The sequence below is a fragment of the Pyrus communis genome, chromosome 2 (genome assembly GCF_963583255.1).
Source record: "Pyrus communis chromosome 2, drPyrComm1.1, whole genome shotgun sequence".
Taxonomy (NCBI): Eukaryota; Viridiplantae; Streptophyta; class Magnoliopsida; order Rosales; family Rosaceae; genus Pyrus; species Pyrus communis.
This window is the reverse complement of record NC_084804.1, coordinates 2,089,079-2,109,797: the sequence shown is the minus strand read 5'-3', so window position 1 is coordinate 2,109,797 and position 20,719 is coordinate 2,089,079. Positions and strand designations below refer to the sequence as shown.

General features: G+C 37.1%; 2 protein-coding genes and 1 pseudogene across 2 annotated transcripts; 2 read left to right on the top strand and 1 right to left on the bottom strand.

Annotated features, from left to right (window-relative positions):
- Nucleotides 1-2,544: 2,544 nt before the first annotated feature.
- LOC137725138 (calcium-binding protein KRP1-like) lies at nt 2,545-3,144 on the bottom strand. The gene has a single exon (XM_068463727.1). It carries the CDS (start codon nt 3,067-3,069, stop codon nt 2,731-2,733), a length of 339 nt encoding a protein of 112 aa, XP_068319828.1. The 5' UTR covers nt 3,070-3,144; the 3' UTR covers nt 2,545-2,730.
- Nucleotides 3,145-6,932: 3,788 nt separating this feature from the next.
- Nucleotides 6,933-11,018, top strand: LOC137725132 (G-type lectin S-receptor-like serine/threonine-protein kinase B120). Its single transcript, XM_068463721.1, has 6 exons — nt 6,933-8,554; nt 9,144-9,254; nt 9,391-9,840; nt 9,940-10,177; nt 10,265-10,412; nt 10,516-11,018. The coding sequence occupies exons 1-6, from the start codon at nt 7,225-7,227 to the stop codon at nt 10,834-10,836; spliced, it is 2,598 nt and encodes an 865-aa protein (XP_068319822.1). The 5' UTR covers nt 6,933-7,224; the 3' UTR covers nt 10,837-11,018.
- A 4,254-nt stretch (nt 11,019-15,272) lies between these two features.
- Nucleotides 15,273-19,297, top strand: LOC137726242 (G-type lectin S-receptor-like serine/threonine-protein kinase At1g61490; annotated as a pseudogene).
- The last annotated feature ends 1,422 nt before the right edge of the window (nt 19,298-20,719 follow it).

Below are 20,719 nucleotides of genomic sequence, written 5' to 3'. Positions count from 1 at the left end.
TGTAGTTAAAAGTGCTATAATGTTGGATCATCAACTTTATTTGAAATGGTTACTGTCAGCATCAAAAGTGAAACTTGTATAAAAAATGTGGGACTGAACATTCAATTGTGGATCACTTTATATTTTCGAGATATCGGGGTTGTCAAAATACAATACAGTTTTCCTATTCATTAATGTCAACAACTCCAGACTATTATACACTGCTCTAAACTGCAAAAAACAGGGGTTTGGGATTTCCTGCAGTGTTTAGCTTCAAAACAATAATTGCAGATGTATTTACAAAAGGATTGCACAGTCTAATGTTCTTGAAGCATTGCAGACATCTTGGCCTAGTAGTTCCAGATCAGTCTCAAATACCTGGCTAGTTCAAACTTCACTTGGATACTCCAAGTTTAGTTTGAGGGGAGAGTAATAATTGATATAACAGAAATGCCACATCGCATTATTCTAGTGGTTGAGTTTGTTAATATATTTAGAAGGGTATTATTGTACTTGGGATATATGGCTATATAAGGGATTGTATAGCTATCATTTCCTTAAGTTTAGTTGTATACATTTTCTCCAATCAATCAATACAATCTCTCTTGTTTCTCTCTTTCATCTTCCTCTTCCTTTGTACCAATTCTTTATCTTTTGCAATGTAGTTAACAACTTTAACAGCACTGCACGCTGCTCCTTTATTTCATTGCCATAAATAAACCACTGGGTAGAAAATTATGAAACTTTGATACGAACAAGTTGAGAGACACACGAACGTCACTCCAAAATTCATCCGTTTGATTCTATTTTGCTACAGAAGAAGTCGAATGTCCTAAATTGAAAATATAAAGCAAAGTATCCAAAATTCTACCAAAATAACCAATAAATTATAACTAAGATTAGGGTAAAATATATAGTATAATATGGACTCATCAATAGTCATGAAAATATAGTATACACGCCCTAATACAACATAACAAACTAAGAGATCCTAACTACAGGTCACAGTCAAGAGCTTCCTCCAAGAAGTCTTTAGAAGTTTCCATCAAAACAGGACTCAACCTAAACATGAGAGCACAAAATCCCATCTCATTCAAACTCCCATCACCATCCAAATCACCTTCTCTCAGCATGCACCTTAACTCCTCGTCATCCCATGCAACCCCAACAATGCAGAGTTTCTCTTCAAGCTCTCGAATGTGATCACGCCTTTCTCTCCATCCTTTAACAACCGAAACCCGTTGGACAGCTCCTTCGTGAACCCTTCTGCTCCCAATCTCTCTACCATGGAAAGAAATCCTGAAACGCAACCGCGCCACCTAAAGCCATTAATTGTTTAATTTATAAATTAATTGCTATAAATGTAATATATATGGTATTCTTCGATCGATTGTAATGTGTTTATGGAAAGATGACCTAGGGAGAGGGTGTTATATACATGCGGGGGTGAAGGATTGAAGAAGAAAGGTCTTGGGAGGAAAGAGTCGGCTGCTTTAATGACAATTGTACGTAATGATCAGGGATTGTCTACGAAGGTCGTTGCATGTATATATTCTAGCTTTCATGACTTCTTCTATATCTACTTCTTCCTCGAAGTTGCATGAGAAAGTAGCAACAATTTGGTATGGTCATGGGAAACTGGCAAAGCATTTTCCTTTTGAAGTACCTAAACGACATATTTGGTCGACAGCAATTTACCAAAATGTCCATACTATAAAATAAAAAGAAAGAAAAAAAGTTACAACTCATTTATAGTTTGGGAAGATGTAAATATCCAGTTCTACTAGCTAATTGACGTTTCTCAACTCTCTCTTAATCGTCACTTAGTACTGCGATCTTGTCATATTTCTCTTCACTTGAAAGTGAGAAGTCTTAGGTTCGAATCTCGTAGAAGGTGAATTCAATACCAAATTAAGCTGCTCATTGTGTGGCTTAGCCGAACTCTCACTCCCCTTAGTGTAAAAGTATCGATGTACTTAAAAAAAAAAAAAAAAAAAAAAAAAAAAAAAAAAAAAAAAAAAAAAAACTCTCCCTTCATCACCTTATGAAGATATATATGACTTCAACATACACTTTTTTCTCTCTTGCTTACTTTTGTTTATTTCTGATCTATAAATTAAACGAATTGAGAATCAAAACAAATAAATAATCATTGATGTGTGCCAAAAAGAAAAAAAATGTGCAAATATTTGTCCATATCACAAATGTCTCGTCATGTGTTAATATTCACTCAGGTTTTTTTCTGTACACACATACATGGCACATAATTAATTGATTGGCATATAGCACATGACCAGTTGATTTATGGGAACTCGATTTCCATTTGGTTGGATGAGGTCATAGACTGGTCATAGCAAGTTTGACTCGTATGGATACTAAGTTTGATGCTAATTTGCAATTTGTGACCTGTTTTGGTTGGTTAAAAGGTAAAAGTTATTTTTATTTTCTATAACCTATTTCTTGTACCAAAAAAAAAAAAAAAAAAGATTGGTATATATGTACAAATTTCTTCTTGCTTAATGATGTTCATTTGCATAGTTGCATTGTTAATTTAACGTACCAAGATCTAGAGAAAAACAATTGAATAAGCTTTCACGGAACGCAGTGAAGAAAAGCAATTTTGTCGACAATCACAAAATTACAAAGAGAGAGAGAGAGAGTACAGAATAGCTAGCTAGTCCAACCAGCTGCCATGGAATAGAAACAGAGAAACTAAATGCGACTGAAACTGCTAGCAATTTGAGATTACTATTACAACAGAGCTTCCTCCACTAGTTCTCTAGAAGTCTGCATCAAATCAGGACTTAACCTAACCATGAGAGTAGAAAACTCCATCTCATTCAAACACCCATCTCCATCCAAGTCACCTTCTCTCAGCATGCACCTTAACTCCTCATCACTCATCCCATGCAACCCTAGCAATGCCGAGTTCCTCTTCAAGCTCTCGAAAGTGATCACGCCTTTCTTTTCGTCCATTAGCAACCGGAACCCGTTACACAGCTCCTTCATGAACCCTTCTGCTCCCAATCTCTGCACCATGGTCGGGAAGAAATCTTCAAACACAACTCCATTGCTACTTCGTGACGCCATTGTTGGTGATTATCGAAATTATTAGATGGCTAGGTTAGTAACCTACTATTTATAGAACATATATATGGAAAATTCCAAAAGGGTCGCTTTTGATGAATGGAACTAATGCCATAATTTGATCAGAGCCTTTAGTGTTTGATTTTGACATATAAGAAGGTTCATTAGCCCTTCCTCGAAGTTGCATGGAAAGCTACCGGTGCTACTGTTGGAATGAAAAGCTGAACTCAACTTTTGTCTCGAATTGGAGGACAATTTAATTACGAAAATGCCAATTTTTTTTTTTGTTGAGTTAGCTAATCAAGTCAATTAGCCCATTTGATTGATATAAATCTTGTTTTTAAATTTATTTTTAAAACAAACGATATTATTTACATTACTGGAAATAAGATGAGCTTAGCTTTATAATGGCTAACAATAATGTAGTTCAAACTCGTCTTTGACGAGAATCAAATCTAAGACCTCTCATTTATAAGTGAAGAGAAATACAACTAGACTGTAGTAATAAGTGGTGATATAATTCTTGTTTTTAAAATGTAACCAAAACCAAATTTTTTATTTTTATTTTTTTCAAATGTTAACGTTTCGAAAAAGTGCTTCGGCCGTTGATATGTGGAGCTGGAGCTTCAAATTTTGGCACTTAATTTGAATTCGTAGTTGGATTGGGCCTTGACCAAATGTGGCTATTAACTCAGTCGGCTTCGTCTGAGCGAGTTGTTCTTTTTCAAATTGGAACACGTATGGAGTTGTTCGTTGGACACAAATTAGTCCGAAGGCTGGTGGGGGTGCCACGTGCCAAGTCTTTTTCCAATGAGATCACTGATGTCTTGCGTACTCATTTCAAACGCCAAGCTAACGGAGTTGCTCACTGCATAGCATGTTTTAGTCTCTTGTGACTCAAGGATCTGTAAGAGTTGAAGGGATTGTAATGTAACAGGTGATTAACGAGTCTAATTGTTAATAAACTGACCAGTTAAATAACCATCCAAATATTAATTTTAGCGGATGAGTTGGATTGGATTAACTGGTTGTGTTCAAAATGCTATCCTTGTTTAACATAATTATGAAAGATAGGTCGGTCATTGAAGTGTGTGGGATTTCATTTTATGAATAGTTGAAAAGTATATCAATGCTTGCAGTTGATCTAGAAACTGCCAGAAATTATATGTTTGGTCAAATGTGAATGCAGTGGATTTTCTAGGGTAGCAATTGGGATATTAACGTGATTACAAAGTTACTGGATTATGTTTGCCGGTGTTGATTTATGACCAAAAGCAACCTATTGTGTATCGTCTATGTAGTTGGAAAAATATCATTTAATTGCTATATTTTAGTCACACAGAAAAATAAGAAATAATTCATGTAATTAAATACTAAATTTGATGCATGCTCGTAAGGGAAAACAAAATACCGTGAAAATGGATTTAAAAAATCTAAAAAATCGGTCGAGGCAAATGTTAGATATTTTGTTTTTAAGATAAGTTTACACCCCACAATGGTACTTATGATTGATCGGCTCTCATCTCTCAAGATACAACGATTACGTCCTTATAATAATAGATCTCCAAATCACAAAGTTCCAATGAACCACATTGTGTTGAATACTCTTTCATAAAGACTCAATGAGACACTCTCTAGTGCACTATATGTATGACTATATGAATGATGGAAAGTTATAAATGACTACAAGAAGACTTGCCTATTTATAGAAGTAAAGATGCCTCTTTTCAAAGCATGTGACTATTCATAAATAGTAAAAACTGCAAAACTTCATTTAAATTTCATGTTTAGAGAGACACATATTTCTACCAAAAGGCACCATTTCTAATTTTCGTACAATTGATAAATTTAATATATAATAATAACTAAAATTTCAACAATCCCCACGTGAATGGAAAGCACAATGCATACACTAGATAAAGATTCAATAGGAAAACTAAAGCATCAGGATAGGTAGCTTTTGGCTTTGAACCTTCCATAGTGAATTACTATCAAATTTACTTGGCTATTTCAGTGAACATGATGTCTTAAGCTGCTCAGCTGTTTGTGTAAACCAAGGCAATAGTAATTACACAATACATTTTCAAACACCTCATGGTTGCTGGTTTGTGTTCATTCCAGCTTTGACAATTCTTGGTTTCTCATGAGTGCTCTAGAGAATTAATTAAGGGAGGTTTAACAAAACACTTCCGGTACTGTTCACTTTTAACGAAAAACCACATTTATACCTTTCCCTGGTACTATTCACTATACCTTTAAAAATGGCTTTTCATTAAAGGGAAAGTTTTTTTTTTTGGACTTTTCGTTAGTTTTCCTATTAATTAAGCCCTTTAGAAAAATTCTCATAAGAACACCCCATTTCACAATCAAGATAGGTCATACGTGGCTTCCCGTTAAGATCCTACAATAGCCCACTTGGACTTCTAAGTATTCCAGGCTATAGGAACCATTAAAAGCAAATCTTAACCTAATCTCAATGGCAGACAACACTGTTATCATCATGGGACACATGGGTATAGAGTATAGTGAAACCCAAAGTTGTCATAATTTTATTGTCCTTTTTGAACCTAGACTTTGGGATCTCCAGTCAATTATGTTAGGTTTCCGCTAGTCAAACCTTTAAAAATGGATTCACTTGGTTGACATATCGTACCATATGTCCACCACAAAACTCATTCATGCATGGAAATTATTTTCGTTTGAGAGTAATTGTTTTTCAATGTTAAGTCCTCCAAACATATATGAGGACTTAATTACCATGTAATTTGCTAACACTAGGTAAACTCTCCCATATTTAAGGTGTTTATTGGAAAGTCTCTAATCTTTCAACATCTTAAACATTACTCATTGTAAGAGATGGTTAGTGACCTAATCAACAGCATTTTTTATCTTTTAAAAAAAAAATCAAATTTTCCGTATTTTTAAGTATATATCAAACTCTGAAGATGACCAAGCCACCCCTCCCCAATTTCCTCACATAGTGGTTGCTTTTAATGCTATAAAATAGATCACTTTTCATTCCTTTAGAAATAGGAACTTATGAAGATAAGTTTTCTTATTTTCACTTCTAGTTAGGCTTTTGAAGCCTCACCAGTCCATTCCAGGATAAGGACATCTTCGGTGATCATTTGCCTTTAGCCTTTGAATTTAAGAGAGTTTTCCATGGCTAAGCTCACACTCCAAAATACTTAATCCTTTCTTACAAACAACTCGATCATCACCTTTCTAAGATAAGTAACTCATATAAAAGGAAGTCAAGCTCTAAAATTTACTTAGGACAACTTCATTCCGTCGTCACAAACTTGATAAGTCAAATTTAATAGACTAACCATGAATAACACAGAGGCATACGCAACACTTTCACCATGACTAACATGGATGAAGATAAGACTCTCTAGTGTAACCGTGCAAGTGTTTAATTTCACTAGGATTACAAAGAGAATGACCTAGATTTATAAGATCTTAATCCATATCTACATAGGATCTACACTAATATTAAGAAATAAGAAATGTTACGGGGACTTTCTTAAAAGTAAAATTTTCTATGGACATTATGTCATCTCACAGTTTAACATTAATTTTTATGTGAACATTATAAAACATTGTGTCAAAAACATAAAATGGTAAGGAGCCTACAAAAGTCCATTTTTTGAGAAAATCTCTTTAACAATTCTCGAAAAAATTGGTAGTTGGCTTGGCACCAATACTTAACCTGTCAATCCAATGTGAACTTGGTAGTTGGCTTGGCACCATTAAGTTCTTAACCCTAAAACTATTAACGTGTTGAAAAATTTCTCTCTTAAAGCGTGTGAATTCAATGTGAAATTGAATTGTGTCCTCACGGACCTCAACTAACAGATATTTCCTCGATCAATCGGTAAGTCTTAAAGTCCTCTGCCCCGACCAAACAATTGCAATCTTCCTGCAGACATCCAGATGCCAAAGGCTCAACGACAAAATATATATAATTTTCAAATACAAGTTGGTCCCATAATTTCGCTAAGTGTCAGAAAAGCGTGTCCGAATCAGACATGAGCAGCAGGACGCCGCCATTTGCTGCCTTTACCGCCTTTACCCACGCACCCCAGCTTCTTCCATTCTACTTCTAGATTTTTTGTTCGCTGCTAGTGATTGCCTGCAATTCTCTGAGTTCATCAAATGGGAATCGGTAGCAAAAACCCAGGTTCCAGAATTTGTATTTTCTCATTCGTGTTCGTTTTCTGCTGTTATCTTCCTCTGTTTTGCTCTGCGTCGAGTTCGATTTCGCAGGGCCAGTCTATACAAGATGGAGAAACGCTGATCTCAGATGGGCAAAAATTCGTACTGGGTTTCTTCAGTCCGGGGAATTCATCGTTCCGGTACGTCGGAATTCGGTATTACAACATTTCAGACCCGTCAGTGGTCTGGGTTGCAAACAGAGAAAACCCAATTTCTGGTGAATCTGGAGTTTTTAAAATTGGAAGCGATGGAAATCTGGTTGTTTTGGATGGAAATGGCACCGCAGTTTGGTCTACTAACGCTTCAACCGCCACTAACACGTCGACCGCCACTAACACGACCGCCACACTTAGTGACGAAGGAAGTCTTGTTCTTTCCGGCAGCGGCGAGGTGTACTGGGAGAGCTTTGCTCATGCAGCGGACACTTTTTTGCCTGGGATGAAAGTTGAGGTGAATGATGCGATCGGAGAGAATCGGTTTTTGACTTCGTGGAAGTCGGAAAGTGACCCTTCGGCCGGAGGTTACTCAATGGGCGTTGATCCTCGAGGATCGCCGCAGTTTGTGGTATGGGAAGGATCAGAACGGCGGTGGCGAAGCGGGCATTGGAACAAGCAGATATTCATCGGAATTCCGACTATGCCAACGAATTATGAATCTGGTTTTAGGCTTAGTGATGAGAATGCGAATGGGAGCTCATATTTTACTTACAAACTATCAAGCACTTCGATGAAGTTGAGGTTTCGGATGAGGTGGGACGGGTACGAGGAGCAGCTGACATGGGTGGAAGAGAAGAACCAGTGGGAAGTGATAGAATCTCAGCCTAACAAGACCAACCAGTGTGAGTTTTACAACAAATGTGGAAAGTTTGGGGTGTGTAGTGCATCCGATGATTCGGGTTCGATTTGCAGTTGTATGCATGGATTCCAACCTAGGGACTCGGATCAATGGATGAAGGGAAATTGGTCGGAGGGGTGTTTGAGGAAAACCTTATTGCAGTGTCAGAGAAATAGTACTAATGGAACGGCGGCAAGTGATGAAAAAGATGGATTTGTAGGGATAAGAGGTGCCAAGTTGCCAGATTTCGCGGACTTGGTTAACGCAGGTCCAGGGGAGAGTTGTGAGGAGAAATGTCTTGAGAATTGTTCTTGTACTGCATATGCCTTTGTTGAAGGGATTGGTTGTATGATATGGACCGGGGACTTGATTGACGTCGAACAATTTACATTGGGAGGAAACACGTTGCAAATTCGTGTTGCGCATTCGGATTTAGGTAAAGTTCAAATCCAATTGTCCTTCTTCTTGTTGGTGTTATTGCATTCATTTCTTTTCCTAAAATCCATTTGTGCTTCTTTGTCATTGTTGAGGTTTATGGTTTTGGCTTTTTCTTTCCATACATGAAAAATCAAAGGGTGAATCGGAGTCACTTAATTTTCCATAAATTTTGTTCAACTTAATTGCTGTGAGGAAAATGTAAACTGATGCATTTTCACAGGAAATGCAAACCTTCTGTCTTTTGTCGATCATTGAATTCTAAATTCGCCTCGAGGCAAGACCGTGGCATCAAGTCCGTAAAAGATAATCTAAAACTCCTTTACTTCTTAGCCATTCCGTTTGAATTGTATTTTTATCTGCCCAGCTCTTCTGCAGCGTTTTTTCTTTTAGCAGCGCTTGATCTGTTTTTTTGTCATCCATCCGAAAACGAAGACATGGTTTCTGTGCTGTATATTCAAAGTACTGAAAATATAGAGCATAGCACGGAAAAGCGCCAGGAAACTGCTCTATGAAGTATTAACTGCATGAAATGTTGCAACACAGAAGACTGCACTAATATCTTTTATTGGATCTCCTTTTATATATAGGTAACAAGAAAAAATTATCCACCGTTGTGATAGCAGTGATTTCGGTAGCGGGAGCAGTGTTCGTAGTCATCATCCTATTGCTTTTGTGGAGGTTTAAAGCAAAACTGAAAGGTAGGATGCACATTTTCCATCCTTCTGGTGAATGAGAGGGGAAATTTTTTTAGTTAAGGAAACTGGTGGTTGTTCCATGATATATTCTCCCTTCCATTTTGTTTCTGACTTATTTTTCTTCCTTTTTGTTATCTAGTGTTGCCCATAAGTTCTTCAATTTCATGGTTAAGGGGCAGTGATACACCAATGCTCGATGCTGGAAAGAGTGGAGAATTCTCAACAGATACTTCAGGATCAGTTAACGTTTTTGCAGAAGGGAATCAAATAAATGGATCCGAATTACCGCTGTTCAATTTCAGTTCTGTAGCAGCTGCTACGAACAACTTTTCTGAAGAAAACAAGCTTGGGAAGGGGGGATTTGGTACTGTCTACAAGGGTAGCCTTCCAGGGCTACCACAAATAGCTGTAAAAAGACTTTCGAGAAGGTCTACTCAAGGGTTGGAGGAGTTCAAGAATGAGATTAGTCTGATTGCTAAGTTACAACACAGGAATCTCGTGAGGCTATTGGGCTGCTGCATTGAAGGAGAAGAAAAGCTACTGGTTTATGAATACATGCCAAACAAAAGCTTGGATTTCTTTCTTTTCCGTATGTTCTCTTTCAGCCGATTAAGTGTTCTTTTTTCTGATAACATTACATATTTGAAGTTTGTTTCACTTAGTAGTTGCCTTTTTGGTAAAATGACAGATCCAGCCAACCGATCACTACTAGATTGGAGAAAACGCTTCACGATTATTGAAGGGATTGCACGAGGGCTCGTTTATCTCCATCGAGATTCAAGACTTAGAATTATTCATCGAGACCTAAAAGCTAGCAACATTTTGCTGGATGAAGATATGATCCCCAAAATTTCAGACTTCGGCATGGCAAGAATATTCGGGGGTAATGAAAAAGAAGAAAATACAGCCCGAGTTGTTGGCACATAGTAAGAAGAACTTGTTGACACTAATGCAATATAACTTATTTATCTCGTGTTAGAATTATCAATCTGATCATAATATTCATGATGCAGCGGTTATATGTCACCTGAATATGCAATGGAAGGTCTGTTTTCTGTAAAGTCAGATGTTTATAGCTTTGGTGTATTGCTGCTAGAGATTGTGAGTGGCCGAAGGAACACTAGCTTGCGATCAACCGAACACTTAAGCCTTATTGGATATGTAAGTTATTCATACATGGTGTTTTAAATTCTAAATGCTAGCTATTCCTTCACCAACCAATAACTACAACAATGGAATATGGTTTTTTTGAAATGTTTTTTAGGCATGGCATCTTTGGAACGAGAATCGGGCAATGGACCTCGTTGATCCTTCCATCGCAGAAACATGTTCCCAGAACGAAAATGAAGTATCGAGATGCATACATGTGGGGTTACTGTGTGTGCAAGACCATGCAGCTAGTAGACCAACCATGTCGGCCGTGGTGTTAATGCTGGAAAGTGAAGCTGCAAATCTTCAGTTGCCAGTAGAACCTATATTTACCTCAATTAAGAGACATGTGGTTGTGGATACAAAATTTAGTACAGAAGGCCAGGATATAGCACCCTCGAATGATGTAACGATGACAATGGTGGAAGGGAGATGATCGGTAATCTTGCTCCATGTTTCTATGCTGTTCCATCTCCTATGAGGGTTATTTGCAATATTTGTATAGCCTGTAATTTTCGTTAAACGATTGTGAGCGGAAAAGTAAATACTCAGACACCATAGTTCTAGTAGACATTGATATTTTGGATTTTAATGACTATCATACTCGATCTTTCTTCACTTTGCAGTCGGAATCGTATGCGAAAATCACAGAACTAATGTTGCAGATTCCCTTAACATTTTCCTGTTACAATTCCTAAACACCCCTAAAAAAAAAAAATATCTACATAGAAAGCAACGGCTCTCAATCGCCCATGAAGGCAAACTAATGGTAGCATTCTCAAATTGTAGCAGAAGAACAAAAGGCCTTTCAAGAATCAAAAGACAAAAATTAAGTGTTAGGGTTAAAAAAAGAGTGGAAATCACTCCATCCACTATATTCCAATATGGGTAAATTGCCGTATGTTGAACTATTATTCTAGTTGAAATCGACCTTTAAACTATTTTTTTGAGATAAATTAACCTCCTAAATTATTTAAAATTCGTCAATTAATCCCCCAAATTCGATGAAATTTCATCCACTTTGTCGTCAAATACTAGTACGACTTTACTCTCAAGAGTGAATCACGTGTTGATCACTTGCCAGTGTTAACAACAAAGTAAATAAAATTTTATCGAATTTGAGGGTGAGAGTTAATTGGCTAATTTCAAATATTTCAGGAGGTTATTTTACTAAAAACATATGTCAAGAGATCAACTTCAACTAAATTAACAGTTCCGGCGGTCGAGCGCCGGTTCACTCTTCTAAACCCCAAAATCATTTGTCATATCCGGAACATAAACAATCAATCATAGGAGGCATCTATGCAATCGCAAAGAAACAAACATACTTCTACAGTAAATCACCAGAAGGCTCCAGGTAGGTATCTTCTGAATAAAATGTAAGAAGTAACAACATTGCAATCAATGGTGTCTATGAGTTGGAACATGCTCATTTATTAATTAATTTTGTTTCTTTGTTTTGGAATACCTAATATATTAAGAATTTGATAGTTGGCACCTCTTGTCATAGTACAACAAAACATGGATACAAGTTACAACAGAGTGAACATTCCTAGTGTTGGGACGACCAATACAAGCGAAAAGGATACCCGCCAGATCTTTTTTCTAGAGATCCTACGATCGTAATCATTCATCGTACATTGCCCGATCAATTTTTCGTTAAATACTATTTATATTTAATTTTAAATTTTAAAATTTGAAATGATTTTTGATCGCATGATGTACGATAAACGGTTACAATCGCATGATCTTTAGAATCCCCAAAAAAAGAATCCTCGCCTACAGTCTATTGTTTAAGACTGCTTATAAAAAGACTAAAAGTGTTTTGTGAGAGCTTCTAACTAATTATGGTTGAAGAAACATGTGTTTTTTTTTTGGGTAAAAAGAAACATGTGTTTTTATACAAAGGTTCAACGTATTCATAATAAAAGCACTTATAACAAAAGAGCTTATGAGCATGAATATTTTTTCATATTCGATTAAGCCAGTAGCATGAGGCCGCCATTGAAGCCTATTTGCATTACCTTGATCTAATACTTTACACACCTAAAGCCCTTCTACTTTTTTAAGTGGTGGATTGTCTTGTTAGTAAAGATTTTGTCTTCAGCTCAGAATGCTTTGAGTTCAAACTCTTTCCCATCTTCTTAGCCTGATTTAAAATAGTAATATTTTTGGGAATTGTTATTAACATTTCAAAAATCTCATTCTACACTCCAAACTTTCTATATTTGAAAAAAAAAAAAAAAAACAATTGTGAGGAGTGTAGAATGAGATTTTTGAAGTGCCAATAACACTTCCCATATATATATTTTTAAACAAATGATATTATCTACACTAACGGTGAAAGAATGGACTAAACCTCACAATGGGCTAGCAATAATGTGGTTCAAATTCGTCTTTGACTATAATTGAACATAAAACCTCTCACTTACAAATAAAAATAAATAGCACGAAATCATAGTACTAATTGACAAATAAATATTGCTTTGTAATAAAAATAAAAACAACCTTGTTTCTACTTGTAGATATCTTTCCTTTTCTGCTAATGAATGCAAGCAATTCTCAAAGTTCATGAAATGGGCATCATTAGCAAAAACCCAGGTTCCAAATTTTACATTATATCATTCCTCTGCATTCTCTGCTCTCTTGCTCTGATTTGCTCTGCATCCAGTTCAATTTCACAGGGTCAATCTTTAAAAGATGGAGATACCCTCATCTCAGACGACAAAAGTTTCGAACTGTGTTTCTTCAGCCTGGGGACAGTGGCCAAGCCAGGATTTGTCAATGGGAGGGGTGAAATTCAAAAGATTGCAAGGTTCAATCGAAGCAGTTGTTTTCACATTGAAAAATGTAAAGTTTTGAGTCAATATTCATAGCAGAAAATAGTTTTTCTACCAAAACGATTGTAAGCAATAATATTAAAACCAATGTAAAAAACTTAAATTGGTTAGAATTAGATCATAAAAAATATTAGGTGCTAGTCAAACAGAGGACCGGGATCTAGCAACTCCGCACCTAGACGAGATCTAGACAAGAGCCTAGATAGATTTAACTTACCGTAAAATAAGCATTAAACAATATTTACATTATTTATAAAAAGTAATACAATATTTATAGATAATGTGAAAATTTAAGATAAGTACGGTAGGAGTCTTAAAAAAGAAAATTAAAAAATTAAAAAAAAAAAAAAAGAGGAGAAATGGATTAATAAATCACAAAAACAGTTGGGATCAGAAGAGAAAAAAATGATAATACTTGAGTACGAGTACCCAATATACACATTCACTTGTGTGGCTCAATAAAACAACGACACCTGTCCTTAGTTAAATCTCCCAAACACAACCAAACATCCTTTATTTCTGTAGCCAACCACTCACCTTCTTCCTCGCCATATTGTACCTGAGATCAGAAGAAGTTTGAGTCCAACTAAATCGACAACGATTCCCTTCGAATTTCGCCTTGAGTTCAGCGGAAAACTAGAAAAGCAAAGACAGAGATTAAATTCTGTAAATCCTTCAATTTGTCAGCTCGAAATTATCCCCACATCACTCATAAACCTTGGATTAAACACTAAATGAGGCAGCTATTTCACCTGGAACCGACGGGGAAGGCTCGAAGCTCACGGTTCAGTGAGTTCGAAACTCTGCCATGCGCAGATGATCCATGCAGAGCCACTGCAGAGATCCTCAGGCAACCCATAAACTATTTCTGGTGATTTTGTGTTGAACCAAGCCGTAAGAGATGGTGGTTGTGAGTGGTGATGCTCGGGAAATTAGAGAGAGTGAGGGTGAGTTACAGAGAGCTTCAACGGGAGAGATGAGAGGGAGGGAGTTATGGGTCACGTGTGAGAGAAAACAAGGAATAAAAGAGTGCGTGGGCCGGGTTTTTGGGCTAGTGATAGAACAGCCCAATTGTTTGGGCCTAAATAACAAAACCCACCCGATGGCAAACCTGTAATTTACATTACAAATTGGAACGGGTTATTATAATATGAACTAAAAAATTTCAGATTTTGGATTGGCACGAATTGTTGAAGTGACACAGAGTCTAGCAAATACTCACAAGGTTGTGGGAACACTGTCAGCGTCATTCTTTTCCTATTATTGGCATTTTTCTGAAAAATCTTATGTCTATAGCTTTGGCATCTTGCTATTGGAGATTATCGCCTACAAAAAGAATACTGGCTGGTATTGCAACGAGGAACAGCACGGATTCTTAGCTCATGTAAGCTAATCTCTCAAAATCTTCATTTGGATTTGTGTTTTTAAGATGCTAAATATAGCAGATTCTAACAATTGTAGGCAACATTCACAACATGACTTTTGTCAGGTTTGGCACTTATGGAATGAAGGCAGGGGACCGGACTTGCTAGATGAAGTATTGGTGGATTCATCTTCGTCCTCAGAAGTAATGAGATGCATGCACATCGGACTCCTTTGCGTGCAGGACAAGTCTGAAGATTGGCCAACCATGCCGGACGTAGTTTTCACACCAAGTAGCTTTCGATCAAATTAACACTTGAGCCTTATTGCATTTGTAAGTACACACATGAAGTTTCAAATGCTAAGTGCACGCTATTTACTTCTCTAATCCATAGCTGTAACATTGGAACGGTACTTTGGAATGTTTTCAGTCACCCACATATTCTCGTACTATTGTACATGCAAAGATAAGAGGACTACGTTTTCAGTCAAATTTCAAACATCTACAACGAACTATATCTGATGTTTCAAAGTTTTCTGCCTATGACTGAGAGCAATGGTAGACTTTTCCTCATAACAAAGTTGTAAAGTCATTTTCTCCCAACGAAATTTACGGATACTCTTCACCTTTCCTTTTCTATAAAACGCATTAGAATTCAAATGGGGTTTGGAAACGAAACCATTGGTAGTATTTTCGATTCCACCATGTTCGTCCTAATTTTTTTCAGCTTGCTTCTGTCACAGCATCATTGTGCTGAAGTTTATGAAATAACTCCATCACAACCATTTTCACAGACGCAAACCCTTGTCTCCCCCAACCGCATTTTCGAATTGGGGTTCTTCAGTCCTAATGATTCGGTTAACAAGTACGTGGGGATATGGCACACAAACATATCTCCGCGGAAAGTTGTATGGGTGGCCAACAGAGAAGATCCTCTTGCAGCTTCAGATACCTTGGCTAATTTGACAATTAGCAGCAATGGGAATCTGGAGCTTGTAGATGGGAAGCAGAATTCTCTTTGGTCAACGAATATTTCTAATGGTTCAGCTGCAGTGCTATTGGACAGCGGTAATCTTGTCGTAAAAGATAATGATGTCGGAGCTGATCCATTGTGGCAGAGTTTTGATTATCCTAGTGACACACTTCTTCCAAGTATGGTGCTGGGATTGGATAGTAAATCCGGAAAGCGCAGTTTACTGAAAGCCTGGAAAAGTGAGAGTGATCCATCAGCTGGCTTGTTCTTGGTTGGACTTTCACTGGACGTTCCATCACAAGTGTTCATTTGGACTAATGAATTGAAACCCTACTGGAGAAGTGGGGCATGGGATAAATCCAGGTTCATCGGGGTACCGGATATGAATAATCAATATCTAAGTGGATTCAATCTAAATGATGATGTGAACCAGGGAACAAAATCGTTTTCTTACAAGTTTATTGACAATACGCTGTCATATATTGGCATCTCTTCAGACGGAGTACTGAGTCTTGAGCTTTTGGATGGCAGCAACTGGTGGCTTGACTGGGAGGCACCGGTGAATCCATGTGACATTTATGGAACATGTGGAGTTTACGGTGTCTGCAAAGGTTCTGAATCTCCAAATCCAACTTGTGAGTGTTTGAAAGGGTTTATACCAAAATCAAATGAGGAATGGAGCAACGGAAACAGGACTGGAGGGTGTGAGAGGACCACCGAATTGTTTTGTGATCAGAGTAACACAAGCAGGTCATTTGCTTCAGGAGGAAAAGAAGATGGGTTTCGGAAGATGGTGGGATTAAAGCTACCAGATTTTCATGAGCTTATCGAAAAACTGGAGGCTGACGAGTGCAAGATACGATGCCTAAATAATTGTTCTTGTCAGGCTTTTGCGCAAGTTAATAATATAGGGTGTTTGGTCTGGTCCAGTGACCTTATTGATATTCAAGAGTTTGCCTCTGGCGGGATGGATCTTTATGTTCGCCTAGCACACGGAGAATTAGGTAGACAAATGAGAATTATTTCCTGCAGAATTATAATTAGAAGTATCTTTTATTTTCTGTTTCATACTTTATTCATTGCAATTTATAAATTCATTTTTTTTTTCAGATGAAGGAAAGCCAGTAAAGCTAATTGCCAGCGTCACTGCTGTTGGTTTTATCAGTATCTTGAGTGCCATAGCGTTCGGCTTTCAGAGACTGCGCCGTAAAAAAACAGGTAAGAGAATAACATAGAGTTATAGCAGCTGATGCATTATTCAAATTAGTATATAACTGTTGTGCCTTGGCCCGTTCGTTAGTGCGGAACCGAGATTCAGATTACAACCTCACCAAAATCACACACAGTTGAACAAAATAAAATACAAGAAATAAAGACACCGAGAAATTTACGAGGTTCGGCAAAAACCTGCCTACGTCCTCGGAGAGATATTGCTCTTCACTATGAGAAAAAAACAGTACAAGTTACACATGAGTTAAATCGACATAACCCAATCCCATATCCCTTGTACACCCACTCACAGAATTTTCCCAAGAGCCTCACTCTACCCCAAGAGTTCTTTCACAAGAGATCTTTCACTCTAGCTCTCTTGATTTCTCTCACCCTTACCCATGGTAGAGCCAAATGCTCTCACCATCTCTTTGGATGCTTTACATCTCTTCCTTGGATGATTTCCCTTCCTCCATCCATTCCTTTTAATACCTAGCCAAATAATTATGGCTTTGAAAAAGCCACAAAACAAGGAGCAAAGTAAGCCACAAAACAAGCCACAAAACAAGCCATAAAACAAGGAAACATAATTCTCATCATGATGTTCCCTCATCAATATTGTTTTGTTTCCTAGCCTAATTTGGCCACTATCCAACAATAACTTCCATGCATAACTTCACAAGAACATATTTCCTGATTGATATCCATTACTTGATAACCTTGTTGTGATGAAGTTGTTGTGATTGTTATATTTTCGAAACAGGGAACATGAAAGAAAAAACAAAGTTAATGCAGTCGAATCATTCAAGTGATAATTCAAGGGACAATCTTCAAGAATACATAAGAAAACATGATCCATCGGAGCTATTCATCTACGATTTTGACAGCATATTAAATGCCACAAACAATTTCAGCACCATGAACAAACTCGGGGAAGGAGGTTTCGGCCCTGTTTACAAGGTGGCTATTTATTTATTTATTTCAATTCCAAAAGGAGAATATAGTGTATTAAACACCGGCTAGAAGCCTAAAATTACAAGACACAGACATAAATCGAATGTTTAATTTGTAGGGTAAGCTACAAGAAGGAAAGGAAATAAGCAGTAAAACGACTATCCAGTAGCTCGGGACAAGGCATAGAGGAGTTCAAGAATGAGATGCTGTTGATCTCCAAACTCCAACACAAAAATCTTGTTAGAATCATGGGCTGCTGCGTCAAAGACGATGAAAAGTTACTGATTTATGAGTTCATGCCTAACAGAAGCTTGGATACTCTTCTATTCGGTTAGTTTCACTGCCACTTTTTATGTTTGGATGAAATTTCTCTTTGTTACATATTGTTCTTTTGTTACCATAATTGGCAATTCTTTAGCTCTTTGTAAACCCCCAATACTTATGATTTTGTTACTATAATTGGTTACACTTTTTATGGATATATTGATTAGATCCAAAGCGCAGAGCAGAGCTTGATTGGGCTAGACGCTTCAATATTATTCAGGGAGTTGCTAGAGGGCTTCTTTATCTCCACCACGATTCCCGTTTGAAGGTAATCCATAGAGATTTGAAGGTTAGTAACATTCTCTTGGATGAGAATATGAATTCAAAAATTTCAGATTTTGGATTGGCACGAATCGTTGAAGCGACACAGAGACTAGCAAATACTCACAAGATTGTGGGAACATTGTAAGCGCATTATTTTCCTATTATTGGCACTTTTATTAAGACCAGAAACAAAGAAGACATTTTTTTTCAGTTATTAATACAAATGAATTGCTGGTGCAGTGGCTATATGTCTCCCGAGTACGCCATGGGTGGGATATTTTCTGAAAAATCTGATGTCTATAGCTTTGGTGTCTTGCTATTGGAGATTATCGCCGGCAAAAAGAATACTAGCTTCTATTACAACGAAGAACAGCACGGATTTTTAGCTTATGTAAGCAAATCACTCAAAATCTTCATGTGGATTTGTGTTTTTTAAGGTGCTAAATATAGCAGATTCTAACAATTGTAGGCAACATTCACAATATGAATTTTGTCAGGTTTGGCACTTATGGAATGAAGGCAGGGGACTGGACCTGCTGGATGAAGTATTGGCGGATTCATTTTCGTCATCAGAAGTAAGGAGATGCATGCATATCGGACTTCTTTGCGTACAGGACAAGTCTGAAGATAGGCCAACCATGCCGGACATAGTTTTCACGTTAAGTAGTGAGACGGATCTTCCACTACCTAAGCAGCCTATATTTTCTAATTTCCGAAACGCAGTCTATGATCCTCAACCTCAATATGACAATATTTTCTCTGCAAATGAAGATACCATAACCGTGATCGAAGGTCGGTGAGCAATAGAACGTTGCTACATCACAATGCAATGGATTTTGGTGATTGAACGTGTAAAGACAAGTAAGGTTACTGCACGTATAAAATTTCTGCATCTTGTAGACCGCAAATCTGCTATTTAATTAGTACAGTGGTAGACTGAGTTGAAAGATAATCGAAACATTTTAAGGAATTCTTCTTCTGAACCTTATATATTTTTCACTATAAATACGAATGGATCATGCATGTGGAAATCACACTTGCATGGCAATGGCAAGCATGATATGAATCGACAAACAAAGAGATGACACTGCCTGCAATGCAGATTGTTCAACTTGTTTCTGTAACGATTTTGATCAAGGCGGATGCTTATCTCGGCTAGTAAAATAAAATTGTCAAGATGTAAAATTCGAAACTACCAAAAAAAATCACGAACAAAAGCACTTTAATTCTTAGAAAACAACGTTTAAGAAGCAGTACAAACACACTGTAGCACCCTTAATGATCTACTTAATGTATCTTGTTCCGTTCACCGTTCATGGATATATATAAGGATCCTTTAACAAGAGGGATTCCCATATTTCTAAAAGAATGGGGACGCCCTTTTAACTATTGGATTTAACTTTAATGATATTGTGTGATCTGTGATTTAATCTCAACCACATAATTTCATTAAAGTCAATTCAACGGTCAAGAGGATGTCCTCATTTAAAAAAAAAAAGATAGAGATCCCTCTTGTTAAAGGGCCTATATATATGTATGTATATATACGTATGTGTTTATATATATATATATATATATATATATATATATGATATTTTTGGTCTGCAGGAGATCCAACTGCTCTCAGTTCGCCATGTGAGCGAAAAACTAGTGGTAGCATTCTCAGAATGAACGTTAAGTGTGTCCAGAAGGAGCCAAAATCTATATCAAAGTCTTCCGCATGACTTTGACAGCATTAATTGTAGTTTACCGAGTAGTCTAATATGCTTGCAACGTGAATCATCCACATACTATTGAGAAATTTCTTTCATCTGAATTTTAGCCCAAAACAGTATTTCAATGTTCGATCGTATTGCTGGTGAGTGAAATTGCAAGTCTTCTAGTGCCAGTGCAACCTATATTTAGTTCAATTATGAGATATGTGGATACAAAATTCAGTATAGATGGACAGGATTTGATATCGTCAAACTTCGTTACGATTACAATGCTAGACGGGAGGTGACACGTAATCTTTCTACATGTTTACTTGATATTCCATCTACTTTTTGGTTAACAATAGCATGGAGAAAAAGTAAATAATCGTATAAGAATTCTAAAGACACTGCAGTTTTTGATTTTTGTAACATGTTGTTGACTTCCACAAGAAGTATTGTATCCCCTTAAAATATCCACTTATAACTGATTTAGTACCTCTAGAGTCACTGTAAAACCCCACCCCCGTTTTTAAAAATTGTTTTGGGTCTTAATGTGTGTGCCCGTGGGGTCCACGTGTTTTAGTTTTGTACCCCGGGACCCAAGTCTCTCTCCCTCTCTTTCTTCCCTTTCATGTGCACCTTACACCTTTCTCAGAGCTCTTTCTCTATCTCACAGTACAATCCCTCTCTCTCAGAGC